The 21,021-nt window shown below is 48.3% G+C and overlaps 1 protein-coding gene across 2 annotated transcripts in view; it reads left to right on the forward strand.

The window, feature by feature from the left end:
- Positions 1 to 21,021, forward strand: part of ACOXL (acyl-CoA oxidase like) — a 372,099-nt gene that overhangs the window by 36,031 nt on the left and 315,047 nt on the right. For both annotated transcript variants that reach the window (XR_006059556.1, XM_042248150.1), the window contains exons 3-5: positions 5,929 to 6,012; positions 16,566 to 16,652; positions 17,232 to 17,330. Coding sequence is in view for 1 of the 2 variants with exons in the window: in XM_042248150.1 (XP_042104084.1) it covers positions 5,929 to 6,012; positions 16,566 to 16,652; positions 17,232 to 17,330 (270 nt within the window). In the remaining variant the exon portion in view is untranslated. The remainder of the gene's footprint in view (positions 1 to 5,928; positions 6,013 to 16,565; positions 16,653 to 17,231; positions 17,331 to 21,021) is intronic.

Genomic DNA, 21,021 nt, shown 5'->3' on the forward strand with positions numbered 1-21,021 from the left:
ATTTGAGGCAGAGTGCAACAGGAGGCCAGCTGGAAGGCTGTTAGAATAGTCCAGGTTCAAGATGGTGATGGGAGATGTAAGAAGTGAACAGACTTGGGACCCATTTTGGAGGGAGGGTCAGGACTAGGTGGCCCAGTAGGCAAGAGTCTTGTTTAAAGCCGGCCCCAGAGGACTGAATCCTTGAAGCCCATTTACTTATTCTATTTGTATGTTTTACTCTGGTTCGTTTTCTTTCTAAAATAATTGAAGGTATATTATAATACAGGACATGTATTCAGTTCAGTTCAGTCGCTCAGTCATGTCCGACTCATCTGACCCCATGGACTGCAGCATGCCAGGCCTCCTTGTCCATCACCAACTCCCAGAGCTTACTCAAACTCATGTTCTTCAAGTTGGTGATGCCATCCAACCATCTCATCCTCTGTCATCCCCTTCTCCTCCTGCTTTCAATCTTTCCCAGTATCAGGGTCTTTTCCAATGAGTCAGTTCTTCACATCAGGTGGCCAAAGTAGTGGAGTTTCTGCTTTAGCTTCAGTCCTTCCAATGAATATTCAGGATTGATTTCCTTTAGGAATGACTGGTTGGGTCTCCTTGAAGTCCAAGGGACTCCCAAGGGTCTTCTCCAACGCCACAGTTCAAAAGCATCAATTCTTTGGCGGTCAGCTTTCTTTATAGTCCAACTCTCACGTCCATACATGACCACTGGAAACACCATAGCCTTGACTAGATGGACATTTGTTGGCAAAGTAATGTCTCTGCTTTTTAATATGCTGTCTAGGTTGGTCATAGCTTTTCTTCCCAGGAGCAAGGGTCTTTTAATTTCATGGTTGCAGTTACCATCTGTAGTGATTTTGGGGCCCCCTCCCCCAAATAAAGTCTCTCACTGTTTCCAATATTTCCCCATCTATTTGCCATGAAGTGATGAGACTGGATGCCATGATCTTAGTTTTCTGAATGTTGAGTTTTAAGCCAACTTTTTCACTCTCCTCTTTCACTTTTATCAAGAGGCTCTTTAGTTCTTTTTCACTTTCTGCCTTAAGGGTGGTGTCATCTGCATATCTGAAGTTATTGACATTTCTCCCAGCAATCTTGATTCCAGCTTGTGCTTCATCCAGCCCAGCGCGTCTCATGATGTACTCTGCATATAAGTTAAATAAGCAGGGTGACAGTATACAGCCTTGACGTACTCCTTTCTAAATTTGGAACCAATCTGTTGTTCCATGTCTGGTTCTAACTGTTGCTTCTTGACCTGCATGCAGATTTCTCAGCAGGCAGATCAGGTGGTCTGGTATTCCCATCTCTTTAAGAATTTTCAACAGTTTATTGTGATCCACACAGTCCAAGGCTTTGGCATAAAGCAGAAGTAGATGTTTTCCTGGAACTCTCTTGCTTTTTTGATGACCCAGCAGATGTTGGCTATTTGATCTCTGGTTCCTCTGTCTTTTCTAAATCCAGCTTGAACATCTAGAAGTTCACGGTTCATGTCCTGTTGAAGCCTGGCTTGGAGAATTTTGAGCATTACTTTGCTAGCATGTGAGGTGAGTGCAGTTTTGTGGTAGTTTGAGCATTCTTTGGCATTGCCTTTCTTTGGGATTGGAATGAAAATTGGCCTTTTCCAGTCCTGTGGCCACTGCTGAGTTTTCCAAATTTGCTGGCATATTGAGTGCAGCACCTTCACAGCATCATCTTTTAGGATTTGAAATAGCTCAACTAGAATTCCATCACCTCCACTAGCTTTATTTGTAGTGATGCTTCCTAAGGCCCGCTTGACTTCGCATTCCAGGATGTCTGGCTCTAGGTGAGTGATCACACCATCGTGATTATCTGGGTCATGAAGATCTTTTTTGTATAGTTCTTCTGTGTATTCTTGCCACCTCTTCTTGATATCTTGTGCTCTGTTAGGTCCATACCATTTCTGTCCTTTATTGAGCCCATCTTTGCATGAAATGTTCCCTTAGTATCTCTCATATTCTTGAAGAGATCTCTAGTCTCTCTCATTCTGTTGATTTCTTCTGTTTCTTTGCATTGATCACTGAAGAAGGCTTTCTTATGTTATTCTTTGGAACTCTAGATTCAAATGGGTATACTTTCCTTTTCTCCTTTGCCTTTTACTTTTCTTTTCTCAGGTATTTGTAAGGCCTCCTCAGACAACCATTTTTCCTTTTTGCGTTTCTTTTTCTTGGGGATGGTCTTGATCACTGCCTCCTGTACAATGTCACGAACCTCCATCTGTAGTTCTTTAGGCATTCTGTCTATCAGATATAATGCCTTGAATCTATTTGTCACGTCCACTGTATAATCCTAAGGGATTTGATTTATGTCATACCTGAATGGCCTAGTGGTTTTCCCTATTTCCTTCAATTCAGTCTGTGTTTGGCAATAAGGATTTCATGATCTGAGCCACAGTCAGGTCCTGGTCTCGTTTTTGCCAACTGTATAGAGCTTCTCCGTCTTTGGCTGCAAAGAATATAATCAACCTGATTTCAGTATTGACCATCTGGTATTGACTATGTATTCAGTAAGACTGATTAAATGTAACTAAATTAGGGAAATTGAAACCATAAGATAGAATAAGCAAATATCCCAGTTTGGGGACTGATGTTAGAAAACTAAGATCAGGAACCTATTTTTGCCCAGTCCTCTTGGCTCGGCTCCTAACAGGGCTTGCCAATGGGTTATGAAGGGGACAGCAAGGGTCTTTTAATATCAGAGGAAAGAAAGCTCAGATTATAGACACCCGTGCAGTGTTGAATCAAGTTGATTTTAGTTAAAGAAGAAGGAATATTTGTCTTTTGGAGACTCTCTGGGCTTATAAAATCAAAAATATACATTTTTGCAGAATTTGGTTTGTAATAGAATATTGTATCACGAAGGTCTGATATATCAAGTGCTTTATAAAGAAATGAAGGTTATTTTAGGGGAAATTACCTTCCTTTTATTTAAGACTGAATTTATTAAGCAGAAATGTAAATATCATAGAGTATAATTTAGGATAAATTAGAAGTTTGAGTATATTCTCTATACATTTATGGAACGATTATAATTTAAAATTACTATAAGGTAATAGTCTGATATGGGAATTGAGTTTGGCTTGAATATATTCAATCATCCTAAATGAATATATAGATTCAGTAGAAATACTGCAAGAATGTAGGTCGAAAAATGCATTAATTATTTGATTGATCATTACTGGCATGGGCAGTTCCGTATGCTGCCAATTGAATATGGGGGGGACCTTGTAAATATTAGACATTCTTTATTTAAGAACAATTAGTAAATCAAAGGAAAATGAAAGAAGAACTGAAGAAAAGGGAGAATTTATGTATGGAGAAGATGTTAAAAGTGTATGCCAGTAAGGAAATTCATCAAACTAAGCCTCGTCTTCATTCTGAAACTTTTGCTCGATGTCTTGAAATGGACCAGCCGAAATGAATGCTTGAGTGAACATCAGAGCATTAATGGCAGACTTCTATGGCTTTGCCCATAGGATCTGACAGCAAAGATCTCTGTCCTGGCAGAGACTCGAGAGGGAAAAGAACTGTCACAATCGATTTATTATGCTCCAGGATGGCTACATTTGGGGTTGGTTCTTTAGGAGATGTGATGGTAATTCATTTCACTTTTATGTGTGTAAAAGTGACCATAGCTGGATCCCACCGATGGCCAAGTCATGCTGCCCCATCCACGGTGGAAACGCAGAGAATGAAATATGGTGAAACCTTGCCTGGTTGGAGATGCTGAGGGATTTCCCTGGTCCTGATGGCTTAGGTTAACCTCCAGCAGAGCATGTGGTTTAAGGGGAAGAAGGGGCTGTTGTAATGAAGTGAGTGGGGTGATTCTTAGCAAAGTCACCTGGGGACTGGGACATGTTGGTGTCACATGCTTTCTGGAGATGAGGCTTGTGATACAGGAGAGAGTTTATTGGTGACTGGGACTGGGCCGCCCAGAGTCCCGGGCTTCCTCCAGCTCCACAGTGAGGGGCATTGAGGACAGGGAGCAAGAGGTCCCTGTGAGGACACTGAATATCTGGTTTCTGGCCCTTCTTCTACCACTTACTAGATGATTCTTGTTGGACAAGTCTTTTGACGTCCCTGAGCCTAGACTCTTCCATCCATGATATGGGGTCGGCACGTCTTGCCCCATTCAGCCCTTTGTGAAGGGTCGTTGTGGGGACCCACAGGACAGAGGACCTAGGGACCCTCTGAAAAAGCCCGCAAATATCCACTACAGTTGTTTTTTATTATTTGCTGGGAATGAGCCCTCCCGTGTGAGTGATGCTGGAGCCAGGCACTGGTACGTGCTCCAGCCTTGGAGGTATTTTAGGAAATAATCAATCCAAGATGCACTGGGTAGCAGCCATGCTAGGAGTCATAAGTCTTGACAGTTTGCTGCTTGAGAAAATTAATACAGCTTGAGAGGAACATTGTGAAAACCTATAGGAGGGAAAGTAGTATGTTTGGGGAGAGAGCTTAAGCCAGTGTGGAAACCGAGAGTCATCCAAGGAAGACAGGCTCCTCCTGCCCTGGTGGGGCGTAGTTTACACACATGTACAAACACAACACAGCACACATGTATACACTCGTGCACGTGGGCAGCTTGCACGAGTTTTGTGGGGTGCATCTCAGAAGAGACTGGTGAGTCAAAACGGCTAGCATTGAGACTTCCCTGGTAGTCCAGTGGTTGGGACTCCAAGCTTCCGACTCATGGGGAACAAGTTCCATCCCAGGTCCAGGAACTAAGATCCCACATTATGTGGGGGCATGGCCAGAAAAAAAAAAAAGCATTAATTCCAAGAATGGGTAATTGGAATTTGCACAGGCAAGGGCCCATTACTTTCGGCAGAAACGCCACCTGCCTCTGAAGTTTTAAAATGAAACAGCAGTCGTGCTCTTGTCCTGTCGCACTTCTTGCTGGTGGAGAAGAGCATGCTTGTGTAGCTTTGGGATTCAAGGCTGCTGTCCACAGCAGTGGAAGACAGGGTCACAAAGGGGGACCAGACGTCATGGTTTTTAACTGATCGAAGCCCAAGGATGGTCTGTGGTTAGAAACAAAAGTGAAGAATAGTGCTTTTCCTATATCCAGAATATTCCCAAACCTTCTGAATCCTCTGTTTTGACATGAAGCCTGGACTTGTGCCAGGCTCTCGCTGTTGGTGGGAGTATTGGTGAGTTGTCATGGAGAATTGTTGAGGGGAGGCCCAGGGACAAACTTGGTTAAGGCCACTTGAGGCCAAAGGCAAGTCAGTCAGGGCTGGCCTCCATGCAGGGGTAGTTGACTTCCCATTATGTGAGAAAAGACTCTTTAACCGCTCTGTCTGTGGTCTGAGACCAGATGATCGCATTAAAAACCAATGAACAGATGCTCACTACTATATATAAAACAGATAAACAACTAGGATTTACCGTATAGCACAAGCAACTAGACTCAATATCTTACCATAAACAGTGATGGAAAATAATAGAGGTATATGCCTGGAAAGATTGAAGGCAAAAGGAGAAGAGAGTGGCAGAGGATGAGATGGTTGGATGGCATCACCGATTCAATGGACATGAGCTTGGACGAACTCCAGGAGATGGTGAAGGACAAGGAGGCCTGGTGTGCTGCAGTCCATGGGTTCACAAAGAGTTGGACATGACTTAGCGACTGAACAACAACAATACATTTATATAAATATAACTGAATCACTTGGCTGGACACCTGAAACTAACACAGTATTGTAAATCAACTATACTTAAATAAAAAAAAATTTATAAGGATGAAAACATTGACTTCTGTAGGGTGATAGGATTATTTTTTATTAAAAAATTGCTTAATAAAAGTATTGGAGGTTTTAAATTGTAAAAGTAACATGTTTATAATTTTTAAAAATGTTAATTTAAATGGTCGGGATTTAAGGAGATCTTGACGTTGGGTCTGTCATGTTTTCAGGTGGAGAAGACAAGGAACTTTGTCAGTCGGAGCCTGGTCATAGGAGAAGTCCTCTCCATAGCGGACATGGCCACAGGAGTGAAGGTGAAAGTCCCTGGGCCTCCCTCCCTTCACGCACTGCGAGTTGTGTTTTATTTCACTATATTTTTTATTTATCTGGCTGCGCTAGGTCTTAGTTGTGGTGTGCGGGATCTCATTCCCTGACCAGGGATTGAACCTGGGCCCCCTGCGTTGGGAGCTTAGTGGCTTAACCACAGGACCCCCAGGGGCATCCCAGGAACTGATAATTTTGCATGAAAAGGAGTGAAAACAAAACAGTTCCATAGGTGTCAGTCTGTTCCTACAGGAGATGTTTATAAAATGGTACACCTGCCCAGACATCTTGAGCTCTTCTTCAGCCATTGTATTCCATCCCGTATTTGTTTTTCTTTTCTTTTCTTTCTGTACAGTTTTACTGGGTCTGCACTGATGCCAGTTGATGCAGTTGATTTACTGCATTTATGCCAGTCAGTTATTTTCCTTTCCTTTCCTTTTATGTTTGCCGTTAGTTACGTGGGCTGCACTGGGTCCTCGTTGCCGCTCGGGCTTGCTCCAGCTGTGCTGCGTGGGGCCACTCCCTGGTGGTGGTGCGCGGGCTCCTCGTGGCGGGGCTTCTCTTGTTGCGGAGACAGGCTCTCGGCACTTGGGCTTCAGTAGGTGTGGTGATGGGCTTAGTTGCCCCTTGGCATGTGGGATCTTCCTGGACCAGGAACTGAACCTATGCCCCCTGCACGGGCACATGGATTCTTAGCCACTGGACCACCAGAAAATCCTCCTGAGTCTTCAACTACTGAATAATACTCCTTTGGGTGGAACAACACTTGGAATTCTTATATACTTCTTATACACTTCTCCATGTTTGCTGATTAAATGGGTACAAAATGGCATCGTGCTGTAGACTTGTTTTGCATGTACCAGCTCACCAAGGATGGTAAACAGAATAGCTTGAAAGGCATGAGTGCCGTGACCTCTCCTGATGCCCTAAGTCTCCCAGCAGGCATGTGGCTCTGCATGTACCTTCTCTCCCTCCCTGGATGCCACTGCATCTCCAAATAAGTGTCTGCATGCAGACATCCAGTTCTGATGTCCCCAAAGGGGAGAAGTTATGATTAGAACATGAAGAGGAAATGATCAAACAAGAAGCCATTGATGAGTCCAAGATGCAAGCTCTGTGTCTTCTGTGGTATAGACGTTTATATGAGTAGGAATAAAAGGGCTTCCTTGGTGGCTCAGACGGTAAAGAATCCGCCTACAATATAGGAGACCTGGGTTCGATCCCTAGGTGGGGAGGATCCCCTGGAGGAGGAAACAGCAACCCACTCCAGTACTCTTGCCCAGAGAATCCCATGGACGGAGGAGCCTGGTGGGCTACTGCCCGTAGGGTCTCAAGGAGTCAGACACGACTGAAGTGACTTAGCATGCAGCAGCAGAAATTAAAAATGAAGACTTCTGTGAATGCCATCCCAAGGTGAGGACATTTGTGGGGAAGCTGGCTTCCCTACGATTTCAGCCTGGCAGAGTCTCTTCTCTCTTGGCTGTGGCTTCCGCAGTGAAGAAAGTCAGCTCAGATGCTCAAATAGATCATCCTCTCAGAAATCCTAGAGGATCCTGCTCAAGACTCATGAGCCTCAGCTGGTCCTTTTGCTACATGCCCCCCGCTTCTGTCTGGCAGGTCTCTATGGGGAAGCCTCCACAGGCCGTCCCCACTCTCTGGGTAGGGCACCTGCTTGTCTGCACCTGCAGGGTCTTGCACGGAGCCAGGCTCACAGAACTGCATAGGGAATGTTTGAGCGAATGAGGGAAGGGCAGCTTCTGGTATCAACCAGACCAAAGAAACATTTCAGCCTGTTGCAATGTGTGGACCTTACTTCTTGGGTTGGCCAAAACGTTTGTTTAGGGTTTTTCCATAAGATGCTACAGAGAAACCCGAATGAACTTTTCGGCCAACCTAAGTTGATTCAAACAACAAACCATAAAGAAAGACTAGGAATCCGTTGGGGAGATTCGAACATTGGCTCTCTGGCAGTATTAAAAGATTATTATTGTATCTGAGGTGAAATAATGGTTTTAGGATCATGCTTTTAAGAAGAGTCCTTGCCTTTGACAGAGGCTTAGGAGATACTTAGGGATGCAGTGACAGGATGTTTGGGATAAACTTTGAGATCACCTGGGGTGTAGAATGCGGGGAAAATGAATAAAATGGACCGCGAGCTGGGCATTGTTGAGTTCATGATACCCTTCTATTTTGTTTGAATTTTCCCACAATAGAAGACTTTTTAAAAAAGTTTTACTCCTGAGTATCCTAGAAGGAAATCTGAATAGATTTAAAGAAACAGACCTTTAAAAGTGCTCCTCTGATCATATCAGTCCTCTACTGAAGACCTCTTCCTCTTGTGGTTTAGAGAAGGCCTGCAGCCCTTGAGCTGGCTCGCAGGTCGTCACATGGCCGGGCCAACGTTCGCCTCTGCAGACGCCTCTGTGCCGTATGGTCCCGCCCGGGAGACCCGCCGTCTTGGCCTTTCGGTCCCTTGTTTCCACATCCGGACCACTCATGCCGTCACCCTGGAAGGATCCTTTCTCCTCCTTCACCTGCCTGACGCTCATTCTCAAGTCCCTGCTCGAGTGTCCTTCTTCCAGGGAAACCTCCCTCCAGCCTCAAGCTCCTTTCTTTCTTTCTGTCCGCGCGAGTCTCTGCTGCCGCGCAGGCTTTTCTCTAGCTGTGGTGCGCGCGGGCTGCCCTGGTTCCTGGCTGCTCTTGGCGGGGGCTTCTCTTTTTGCCGAGCGTGGGCTCTGGGTGCACTTGGGCGTCCGTGCTTGCTGCGCGTGGGCTCAGCAGTTCAGACCGCCAGCTCCAGAGCACAGGCGCCGTAGTGTAGCGCACAGGCTGAGCTGCTCCACGGCGTGTGGGGTCTTCCTGGACCGGGGATGGAACCCCTGTTTCCTACATTGGTAGGGAGATTCTTTATCACTGAGCTGCCAGGGAAGCCCAAGCCTGAAGTTTAAAGCCCACTTACATGTTGTCATCTGTCCTTGTACCTTACAGCGTCTGTCTGGGTGTGCACCCATTTTGGATCGATGTATTTATTCACATGTCTCCTGTATGTCACTTAGCACCGCTAGAGGGCAGAATCCTTGGAGACTGTCTCTGTCTACGTTCTTGCTATGTAGGAAGTGTCACGGACTCGATGGACGCGAGTCTGAGTGAACTCCGGGAGATGGTGATGGACAGGGAGGCCTGGCGTGCTGCAATTCATGGGGTCCCGAAGAGTCGGACACGACTGAGCGACTGAACTGAACTTGAGGAAGTGTCAAGAGATGAATATTAAATGAATGCATAGAATCAAAGCTGTTTGGCAGTCACTCAAAAGGTTAAATGTAGAACTACTGTACGATCGAGCAGTTCCGCTCCTAGTAATGTACCCCAAAGGATTAAAGCAGGGACTTAAATAGATCCTTGTATGGGGATGTTCATTTCAGTGTTGTTCACAGTGCCTCATAGGCTGAAAGAAACAAGTGTCCATCAATGCATGAATGAATAAGCAAAATACTGTCTAATATATAGAATGTACCATGGAATATCACTCAGCCATAAAGATGAATTAAGTTCTGGTATGTGTTACAACACGAATCTTGAAAATATGCTAAGTGAAATAAGCCAGATCCATGAGGACAAATACTGTATGATTCTACTTATATGAACATTTGAGAATAGATAAATTAATTTATAGAGATAAAAAGTAAATTACAGGTTCCCAGAGGCTGAGGGAAGAGGAGAATGGGGTCAGTTGTTGGTTAATGGGCAGTTTGTTGGGAGGATGAGACAGTTTTAGAAATAGTGCCGATGGTTGCATAATACTGTTAGTATAGTTCATCCTGCTGAACTGTACACATAACCACGGCTAAAATGGCAAGCTTTATGTTATAACATTTATGTTATTATTATGCCATAATAAAAAGACTTGGAAAATTGAACAAAAATGATGACTAGGGACTTCCCCTTGGTGGTCCAGTGGTAAAGACTTTCTCTTTTCTAATGTTGGGGGTGTGGATTCAATCCCTGGTCAGGAGCCATGCCTCATGGCCAAAACAAAACAAAACATAAAACAAAAACAATATTGTAACAAATCAATAAAGACTTTAAAAATGGTCCATGTAAAAAAAATAATGACAATGAACCCTGTTTGCTTTTCCCTCATGTGAGTTGTTTGTTGCTGTCGTTTAGCTGCTAAGCCATGTCTGACTCTGCAACCCTATGGACTGTAGCTTGCCAGACTCCTCTGTCCGTGGGATTTTCCAGGCAAAAATACTGGAGTGGGTTGCCATTCCCTTGTCCAGGGGATCTTCCTGACCCAGGAATTGAACCTGGGTCTCCTGCAGTGACAGCCAGTGGCAGGAGGATTCTTTTCTGCTGAGTCACCAGGAAAGCGCTACATACAGGGTAATCTTTTTTACCTTGTGCTCGGACACCCTAGACAGTTAGTGGAAGGTGTAGGTTGTGCCCCTGGTCCAGCCCATCTGCCTTTCCTTTTGGTGATGGAGGGAGGCTTCCGGTGAGGGGAAGGCAGTGCATGGTGAATGGGTGAGTGAGTCCTGGGTTGGTCACGACCTCCCCACATCTCACTGCCAGCCCAAGGCCCCTGTGGCTCTGCTGGTCACCTGAGCTGGCCGTCAACCTGAACATCAGTTCATCAGCATTATCTGCACCCCGTAGACCTGAGCACCTTTTTCTCTTCCTCTGAGTCTGCATCATCCAGCAGCTCCAAGTGTCCGTAAGTGCTTTGGACAAAGACAGTTGTACTCACACAGCCAAGTGCTGGCTGAGCCAAGGGCTGCTTGGAGAGCGACTCACAGTGACGGGGTGGGGAAAGGGAGAGGGGTGCCAGAGAGAGAGAGACCTTCTCTGCTGAGGGCTTTGAATCTCACTCTGACTTGGGAGCCAGCCCAAGGTCTCCCGCCAAACAGGCTGATGCAATCTGGATGAACTTACAGCCAAAAGAATCGAGATCTGCTTCCTTTTCTTCTTCCCCATGACAGCTCCTGTTTCCCCTTGTTTGAATCATCTCACTCTGTCTTGGTTTGCGTAGGCTGCCATGATAAAGAGCTACAGAATTGGTGGTTTAAACAACAGAAATTAACTTTCTCATGGTCTGGAGGCTGGGAAATCCAAGATCTAGCTGCCAGCTGATTCAGTTCCAGGTTAGGGCCCTCTTTCTGGCTTGTAAGCAGCCAGCCACCTTCTCTGTGTGCGCTCACATTTCAGGAGCAGGGTTGGGGAGACAGAGAGAGAGAAAAAGGAGAGAAAGAGAGAGAGAGAGTGCACTCTGCTATTTCTTGTAAGGGCACTAATCCCATCATGAGGGCCCCATCCTAAAGATCCCATTTAAATGTAGTTAGTTCCCAAAGGTCTTATATCCTAACACCACATTGGGGATTAAAGCTTCTGCATATGAATTCTGGGCTTCTCTGGTGATTCAGCAGTAAAGAATCCACCTGCCAATGCAGGAGATGCAGGTTCCATCCCTGCATTAGGAAGATTCCCTGAAGGAGGAAATGACAACCCATTCCAATATTCTTGCCAGGAAAACTCATGGACTAAAGGAGCCTTTTGGTAACAGTCTCTGGGGTCGAAAAGAGTTGGACGTGACTTAGCGACTGCACAGAAACAAATAGAGGAGTTTTTGGGTGAAGGCCTAACAAGTTAGTCCATTGCACTGTCCTTTGCGGGGTCACCATTGTTTCAAAAACCGATTGCAGTGCCTCGGTATAGCCCATCTACTCTTTGTTTTCTTTTTTAAACATATTTATTCATTTGACTATGGCAGTCCTTGGTTGTGTGACACGTGGAATCTTTAGTTGTGGCATGTGGGATCTAGTTCCCTGACCAGGGATCAAACCTACCCCTTTTATTGGGAGTATGGGGTCTTAGCCACTTGACCACCAGGTAAGTTCCTCCCATCTGCTTCTGAAATGGAAACAATCTGAATGCACTTGAAGTCTCTTTAGGGGACCTGCTGTCTGACCATCACGTAGGGAGGACCTGGATTCCCGCACGCATCAGAGACCTGGCAGGTCCGTGGCGTCAGGGAGATGGTCAGAATGATGTGTGTTCATGTCCCAACTCTGAGACATCTCCATCAGGGCCCTAGATGTCCCATCATACTCCTGCAGCTTCGTTTTCTATGAGGATGGTGATGCTAGCTGGTGTTGATGCCCAGTCACAGGCTGGTTCAGCTTTAAGCCGATGGTGCCCAGGAGGAGCTCCAGGCCATGCCTTGCAGGTTGCAGGAGCTATGTAAGTGGTGGTGGTGGGGGGGAGGGGGGCTGCAGCTCTTGACGTGGGCCTTCCCCAAGCGGGCTGCCAGATGGTGGCTCAGCTAGTGGGTGGAGGAGGGACGAACCTTTGTTCCCAGACCCAGCTCATTCAGCTTTCCCTGCCCAGGGGTTGGCTCTCCTAGCTACTCTTTGGGAGCTAAAGGGCCTTGCTGGAGGCCATATCCCTGGGCCCGTCAGCCTGTCCTGACCGTAGTTCCCAGCTCCCAACTGTGGCCACTGGAGAATGCTACCAACCCGCCCTGGGCCTGTTGCGCTCATGATTCCCTGCACTTGACCTTGGAGCTGTGTCTGTGGTCCTCCAGAGAAGTGAGAAAGGAGAGAGGGGTCTTTCTCAAACAAGCAGTACAAGGTGTTCAGTTCAGTTCAGTCGCTCAGTCATGTCGGACTCTTTGCGACCCCATGAATTGCAGCACACCAGGCTTCCCTGTCCATCACCATCTCCCGGAGTTCACTCAGATTCATGTCCATCGAGTCGGTGATGCCATCCAGCCATCTCATCCTCTGTCGTCCCCTTCTCCTCCTGCCCCCAATCCCTCCCAGCATCAGTCTTTTCCAGTGAGTCAACTCTTCTCATGAGGTGGCCAAAGTACTGGAGTTTCAGCTTTAGAATCGTTCCCTCCAAAGAAATCCCAGGGCTGATCTCCTTCAGAATGGACTGGTTGGATCTCCTTGCAGTCCAAGGGACTCTCAAGAGTCTTCTCCAACACTGCAGTTCAGAAGCATCAATTCTTCGGCGCGTGTACATGTGTTTAAAGTTAGGGTTTTCCTTAGATGTCCCTTGCCTCCCGCTTCCCTGATTTATTTCCTTGCTGCTGCTTTTCCCAGCATTTCTCTGTATCCTGCCTCCTGAGGTGGGCTGGGGTCCAGCCAGAGCAGGACTCTCACAGGCAGTGTTGGCAGCAGTGGGCTGGTGCCCTGTCACGGGGACACCTGGTGCTGCTCCTCGTGGTGGCTCCGCGTCCTTCTCCATTCCAGCTCAGCATCCCTGTTTTAGGGAATCCACCCCCTCCTGCCTGGCTTCTCCTGCAGGCTCCTTCCTTGCAATGGATGATCGTCCATCTATCTGAAGACTCGGGTCAAAGACCAGGTTTCACACTGCCCCCACCTCCCGAGTCTAACCCACCAGCTCTGTCTCCAGAATCCTCCCCAAACACCTCCGCTTCTCGTGCCCTTTACTGCGATCTGACCACCATGCCCTGGCCAGGCACCCGGGCCTGCCCACCTGGCTGGGTGCCGCGCCCTGCTCAGAGTACAGCAGGCCAGGCAGCTGCCTGTGAGAGTCCCCCAAGGGCCTCCCCAGCTGTCAGATTCCCTGCTCTTTGGAGACTGAGGCTTTGGCGACGGCGTGCTGGTCAGCACGTGGGGAAGAGGCCCGTGTTTGAACAGACCGTGTGGATCGGGGTCTCGCAGGTAATGCCTCAGTTAACTCCTGCAGTTTTAAGAACACTCTTTAATTTTTGGCTGTGCTGGGTCTGTGTCACTGTGAGGGCCTTCTCTAGTTGCGGTGGGCGGGGATGACCCTCTAGTTGCGGTGTGCTGGCCTCTCCTTGTGGTGGCTTCTCTAGGTGCGGAGCACAGGCTTTAGAGTGCGCGAACTTCAGTCGCCGCGGCTCCTGGGCCCTAGAGCCCAGGCTCAGTAGTACTGGCACACAGGCTTTAGTTGCCCACGCCCTGTGGAATCTTCCTGGATCAGGGATTGAACCTGTTTCCTGCATTGGCAGGCCGATTCTTTACCACTGAGCCACCAGGGAAGCCCAACTCCTGTGGTTTTCCAGAAGCCTGCAGGTTTCACTCACCCAGCCCAGTGCTCCTACTAGTAGCATTTAGTGAATGGAGTTTTTCAAAAGGTAGCCAACTCATTTCCTGTCTTTCTAAAAAGGAGGAAAAAATGTAAAACCTAGGAAAACAATACACCATAAAGAACACGTTAGCCACCAGCCAAAGAGACTTAAGGGCAGAAAATTCAACCTGTTTTAGTTTTAGAAAAATATTTTTCTTTAACTTGATTTCCAAGAGGGTTTGGGGGGAAAAAAGGGCTATTTGGATGGGTTCCATTTTCCTGGGTTGGAGTTGGAAAAGCAGCTTGCTGGGTCGGCAGTGATTGCAAGGAGCAGGGAACTGGGAAATCAGGGTACTCAGCCTCTTCCAAGGACGTTTGGTTACTCTCCAAATGCAAAGCGCCTCACGTGGCACGTGTAATTAGTGAAATTCATCCGTGGTGATGTCAGAGCATTTCAGCTGGTCAAGTGGTTCACTTCGACTTGATGAAGTGGCCTTTTTGGAAGTTAGCGTAAGGCTGATTATACCCCTGTGGTGCAGGGTATGGGCCCCAGCAGAGGCTGATGACAGTTCTCAGATGGGAGCATGTGAAGATGCTATTTCTGCCACTTACCTGCACGGTCTTCCTTGGGGTCACTGTGTCCACTGGGATGCATTCCATTGCAGTGACCCCAGAAAAGTCACCTATTGGCTGTTGTACTCGAAGAGTCCAGGGTCCAGCTCACTTCAGGTGTGGGTGTGTGGGACCTGGTCCCTCTCATCTCTCAGCTTCTCCTCACTTTGACCCCAATGTACTGGCTTCCTTCACCAGCTCTCTTGATGGCAAGAGCAATCCCCACCCTCCCTTCTTCCAAGTTCCATTACTTCCAATAAAAGAGAAGTCTCTCTTCTCTAATAGCTGACTCATGTCCAGTGGCCAGTCTGATAGGACCCACCCAGATCATGGATTCATCCCAAAGCATCCCCTTGGCCACGATGTTATGTAGAGTGGCCAGTCCTGGGTCCCAGGCTCATCTGAAAGCTGGACTGGAGATTGACATTAGCCACGAGCCACTTGGACTGAATCTGGGGAAGAGGGCTCCCAAGAGGAAAGCTGGGGCTGTGTTCCTATGAAGGGATGCTGAACGGCAAGCACAGCAAATGTCTGAACGCCTGAGCTCTTCTGTCTTTGCACTCAGTCCCCTGCTCCCTTCAAACGGCCCTGCTCAAGCCACCCTTCCTTTTCTTCTTTCTCTTCCTCTTGACCAAAGTGCTTGGCAGTTGCCTCTTACTGAACCTTGCTACAAAGGGCTGTTAGGTGTCAGGCAGCTTGGATTTGAACCCCAGCCCTGCGTGCTTCCTCAGGTGCAGCTGTGGACAGGTCACTTCCTTCTCCTGAACCTCACTGTCCTCATCTGTCAAGTGAGGAAGTGGAGGTGAAAGTGTCAGTTGCTTCGTCATGTCTGACTCTTTGCAATTCCGTGAACTGTAGCCTGCTAGGCTCCTCTGTCCATGGAATTCTCCAGGCAAGAATGCTGGAGTAGGTAGCCATTCCCTTCTCCAGGGGATCTTCCCAGTTCAGGGATCGAACCTGGGTCTCCAGCATTGCAGGAAGAGTCTTAACTGTCTGAGCCACCAGGGAAGCCTGGTGAGGGGAATTGCCAATTATCAAGTGAGGGGAATTGTGTTTTTCTCCTGGGATGGTTGTGATAGGCAGTGAGTGTGTGGAGCTCAGACCCTGGAAGGCGGGAGGGCTCACCATCCACTGCATCTGTCAGATGGGGAAACTCAGGCACTGTGTCAGTGTGCAAGGTCCCACAGTCTGGCCTGCCTCATCTGAGCCCAGTGCCTGCTCATGCTGTAGCCTTACCTCTTCCATCCACCTTCCTGTCTGCAGACTGTTTCTCAGGGACTCTCCAGGCTGGGGTCAGCACCTGGGATCAGTGCACAAAGGCTGTTGCCTATCTTCGACCTACCAGGCACCAAATTAAACCCTGAGCAGACAAGGCAGGGGCTTCCCTGGTGGTTCAGATGGTAGAGAATCTGCCTGCAGTGAGGGAGACCCAGGTTATATTCCCTGGGTCTGGAAGATCCCCTGGAGGAGGGCATGGCAACCCACTTCAGTATTCTTGCCTGGAGAGTCCCATGGACAGAGGACAGAATCCATGGACCCTACAGTCAGTAGGGTTGCCAAGAGTTAGACATGACTGAGTGACTAACACTTTCCCTTTTTTCAGACAAGGCAGAGTGATGGGGTGAACCAGGCCTCCCTGAGGATGGGGGATGGATGCGCTGTGCTGCTGGGGTGGCCTCTGCACAAAGGGGAACCGAGAGCCGTGCCTGCCCAGGCCGTGAGGGGGAGGGCGTGGATGCCTTGCTGCTTGTGGGGCGAAGGTAGAGCTTGATGAGCTGATCGGTGTTCCTTGAATGGCTTTTGCCCAGTGGGTTCGGTCGTCATTAAGTTGTTGACTGTTTCTAACAGTGGTCTGTACTGTGCTTGTTTCCAGTGTGGAATAATTTACTGGCTGTTCGGTGGGGCCATCAGAAATCTTGGAGGCCCAGCACATGTAACTCAGTGGCTTCAGCCTCTCCAGGTATGACATGGGCCACCTTAGACAGTTTCTATGAAGATGAAAGTGAAAGTCGCTCAGTCGTGTCCTACTCTTTCTGATCCGTGGACTATAGAGTCCATGGAATTCTCCAGACCAGAATACTGGAGTGGGTAGCAAAACTTCACAGTAGTTAGGGGTGTGTGTTTGCAGAAAAAGAAAATGAAATATAGAATTAGTGTCAGCCAGAGCTTTGAAATGAGAATCCTGACTCCCTTTTTTACATCGCACAGGACTGTCATATTGTTATCACCCTAGTTGTCACCAGACTTTTTATAATATCTCCAACTCCAACTTACTATTCCCTCTCTTGCCGGTGTTTTTAATGATCTGTTGTTCAATTGTTGAGTCGCTCAGTCCTGTCTGACTCTTTGTAACCCCGTGGACTGCAGCACACCAGGCTTCCCTGTCCTTCACCATCTCATGGAGTTTGCTCAGACTCACGTCCGTTGAGTCAGTGATGCCATCCAGCCATCCTGTCCTCTGAGAGAATGATCTGAGAGGTCGGCAGTTAGAGCAGCCATTTGACTAGCTGATTCCCTTCTAACACCCGGTCAACTCCAGGAGCAGAAATACACGGGGATGTTTGCAATGACCGAGAGGGGCCACGGGAGCAACGTCAGAGGGATCCAGACCGAAGCCACCTTTGACTTCTCTGCACAGGTGAGGATTCTTCCTGTGGTTCTGCGGTTCTGTGGGCAGAAGAGGAACCCAGCAGACCCTCCTTCGTCTTCCTCCCGAGACCATGCTCACCCACACTGTGAGCACTCTCTAGCCAGAGGTGCTCAGATTTGGAAGTGTCTGAGTTTTACTGGAGGTGGATGTATGCTCAGCCTCCCTGAGTCTAATACCACCACATGCACAGCACCTACCTTGGGAGGACGCTGCTGAGACATTTGAGGTGCACTTATTGACTTAATGCTTTGGGGAAGCTTAGTGACAACAGGACCTCCACCATCTTGTGGTCCTTCTGAACTGCAGCAGGCACATGGGTTTAAGAGAGGTCTCTGTTGGTGCATCACCCCATGGGGCAGGAGGGCACTGTGTGTGCTGGACCTCCTTCTGGGAGCCGAGTCCTTGGTGCTGGCATTGATACCAACCAGGGTTCTTGATCTTCCCCAGTCAGTAGAAACTGACCAGAGGCCAGACAAGAAATTCAGGCAAGGCTCTACTGGGGCCCCTGCTGCAGCAGGGGGAGGTGAGAGCAGGCATCAGGTTCTCTTGCTTGCTCACTCCCTGGGTGGGGGCAAGCCGATTCCTTACATGGGGTGAGTATACAGGTGTGTTGAGGGGTCAGGCCAGAGGGATGGCTCAGACGGTTTGCCTGCCCGTGAGGTGGTGTGTGCAGGGGGTATGCTCAGTATCCTGTTTTTGCTCCCGACACCCTGCTTTTTCTCCAGGCTCTTCAAAACTGGCAGTTGGGTTTTTTGGTCTCTTTGTATGTTTTCTCTGTAATTTTGCCCCAACTGAGCACGCACACAGTTATTTTTAGTCCAGTATTGTGTCTTTATATACTGTGCTGTTTGAGGAGAGGTGTAGACAGGTGCAAGCATTGCAGCCAAGGGGCCCAGGTCCCAGGTCTGTCTCAGCATGAGGCAGTATCTCTAACTGCTGCTGCCAAGTCGCTTCAGTCGTGTCCGACTCTGTGCGACCCCATAGACAGCAGCCCACCAGGCTCCTCCGTCCATGGGATTTTCCAGGCAAGAACGCTGGAGTGGGTTGCCATTTCCTTCTCCAATGCAGGAAAGTGAAAAGTGAGAGTGAAGTCACTCAGTTGTGTCCGACTCTTAGTCACACCATGGACTGCAGCCTTCCAGGCTCTTCCGTCCATGGGATTTTCCAGGCAAGAATACTGGAGTGGGGTGCCATCTTTAACTGTCATATGGGCAAAAATCCACAAGGCAACCAAAATAAAATTTGACAAAACAATCTGACTTTATTACATGGGTTGTTGTTGTTTAGTTGCTCAGTCGTGTCCGACTCTTTTGTGGCCCCATGGACTGTAGCCTGTCAGGCTCCTCTGTACGTGGGATTTTCCAGGCAAGGATACTGGAGTGGGCTGCCATTTCTTTCTCTCGGGGATCTTTCTGACTCAGGGATCAAACCTGTGTCTCCTGCTTGAAAGGTGGATTCTTTACCTCTAAGCCACCAGAGAAGCCCTGTTGTATGGGATGAACTCCAATTTGCGACCCCATGAATCGCAGCACACCAGGCCTCCCTGTCCATCACCAACTCCCGGAGTTCGCTCAGACTCACGTCCATCGAGTCAGTGATGCCATCCAGCCATCTCATCCTCTGTCGTCCCCTTCTCCTCCTGCCCTCAATCCCTCCCAGCATCAGAGTCTTTTCCAGTGAGTCAGCTCTTTGCATGAGGTGGCCAAAGTACTGGAGCTTCAGCTTTAGCATCATTCCCTCCAAAAGAAATCCCAGGGCTGATCTCCTTCAGAATGGACTGGTTGGATCTCCTTGCAGTCCAAGGAACTCTCAAGAATCTTCTCCAACACCACAGTTCAAAAGCATCAATTCTGTGGTGCTCAGCTTTCTTCATAGTCCAACTCTCACATCCATGCATGACCACAGGAAAAACCATAGCCTTGACTAGACGGACCTTTGTTGGCAAAGTAATGTCTCTGCTTTTGTATATGCTATCTAGGTTGGTCATAACTTTTCTTCCAAGGAGTAAGCGTCTTTTAATTTCATGGCTGCAATCACCATCTGCAGTGATTTCGGAGCCCCCCAAAATAAAGTCTGACACTGTTTCTGCTGTTTCTCCATCTATTTGCCATGAAGTGATGGGACCAGATGCCATGATCTTCATTTTCTGAATGTTGAGCTTTAAGCCAGCTTTTTCACTCTCCTCTTTCACCTTCATCAAGAGGCTTTTGAGTTCCTCTTCACTTTCTACCATAAGAGTGGTGTCATCTGCATATCTGAGGTTATTGATATTTTTCCCAGCAATCTTGATTCCAGTTTGTGCTTCTTCCAGCCCAGCTTTTCTCTTGAGGTACTCTGCATATAAGTTAAATAAGCAGGGTGACGATATATAGCCTTGACGTACTCCTTTTCCTATTTGGAACCAGTCTGTTGTTCCATGTCCAGTTCTAACTGTTGCTTCCTGACCTGCATATAGTTTTCTCAAGAGGCAGGTCAGGTGGTCTGGTAGTTCCATCTCTTTCAGAATTTTCCACAGTTTATTGTGATCCACACAGTCAAAGGCTTTGGCATAGTCAATAAAGCAGAAATAGATGTTTTTATGGAACTCTCTTGCTTTTTCCATGATCCAGCGGATGTTGGCAATTTGATCTCTCTGGTTCCTCTGCCTTTTCTAAAACCAGCTTGAACATCTGGAAGTTCACGGTTCACGTATTGCTGAAGCCTGGCTTCGAGAATTTTGAGCAGCACTTTACTAGCGTGTGAGATGAGTGCAATTGTGCGGTAGTTTGAGCATTCTTTGGCAGTAAGACCCTCTAAATTGATAGCTCTCTATGAATGGGTCACAGCAAAAATCCTGTTCTGTGAATCTTGCCCCCCATCTCTTTAGCTCCTACTTCCTGTCCTCAAATAAAGAAAGCAACGATCTACTTATTTCATTCTTCTTTCTAGTTTCTTGTTTGATATTGGGTGTCCCTAAAAACCAGAAGGGGATAAATACATTTTGCAGTTTTTCTAGAAATGTGTGTGTGAATGAGTGTACAAGCTTGTGTGGCCATAAGCTATGAATGTGGTCATGTGCGGTGGGTGTGGCCATGTGCGGTGGGTGTGGCCATGTGCTGTGGGTGTGGCCATGTGCGGTGGGTGTGGCCATGTGCTGTGGGTGTGGCCATGTGCGGTGGGTGTGGCCATGTGCGGTGGGTGTGGCCATGTGCTGTGGGTGTGGCCATGTGCGGTGGGTGTGGCCGTTAGCTATGAATGTGGCCATGTGCCGTGGGTGTGGCCATGTGCCGTGGGTGTGGCCATGTGCGGTGGGTGTGGCCATGTGCGGTGGGTGTGGCCGTTAGCTATGAATGTGGCCATGTGCTGTGGGTGTGGCCATGTGCTGTGGGTGTGGCCATGTGCCGTGGGTGTGGCCATAAGCTATGAATGTGGCCATGTGCTGTGGGTATTATCATGTGCTGTGGGTGTGGCTGTATGCCGTGGGTGTGGCCATGTGCGGTGGGTGTGGCCACGTGCGGTGGGTGTGGCCACGTGCGGTGGGTGTGGCCATGTGCGGTGGGTGTGGCCACGTGCGGTGGGTGTGGCCACGTGCGGTGGGTGTGGCCACGTGCGGTGGGTGTGGCCACGTGCAGTGGGTGTGGCCACGTGCGGTGGGTGTGGCCACGTGCGGTGGGTGTGGCCACGTGCGGTGGGTGTGGCC

This window comes from Ovis aries, chromosome 3 (genome assembly GCF_016772045.2).
Source record: "Ovis aries strain OAR_USU_Benz2616 breed Rambouillet chromosome 3, ARS-UI_Ramb_v3.0, whole genome shotgun sequence".
Taxonomy (NCBI): domain Eukaryota; kingdom Metazoa; phylum Chordata; class Mammalia; order Artiodactyla; family Bovidae; genus Ovis; species Ovis aries.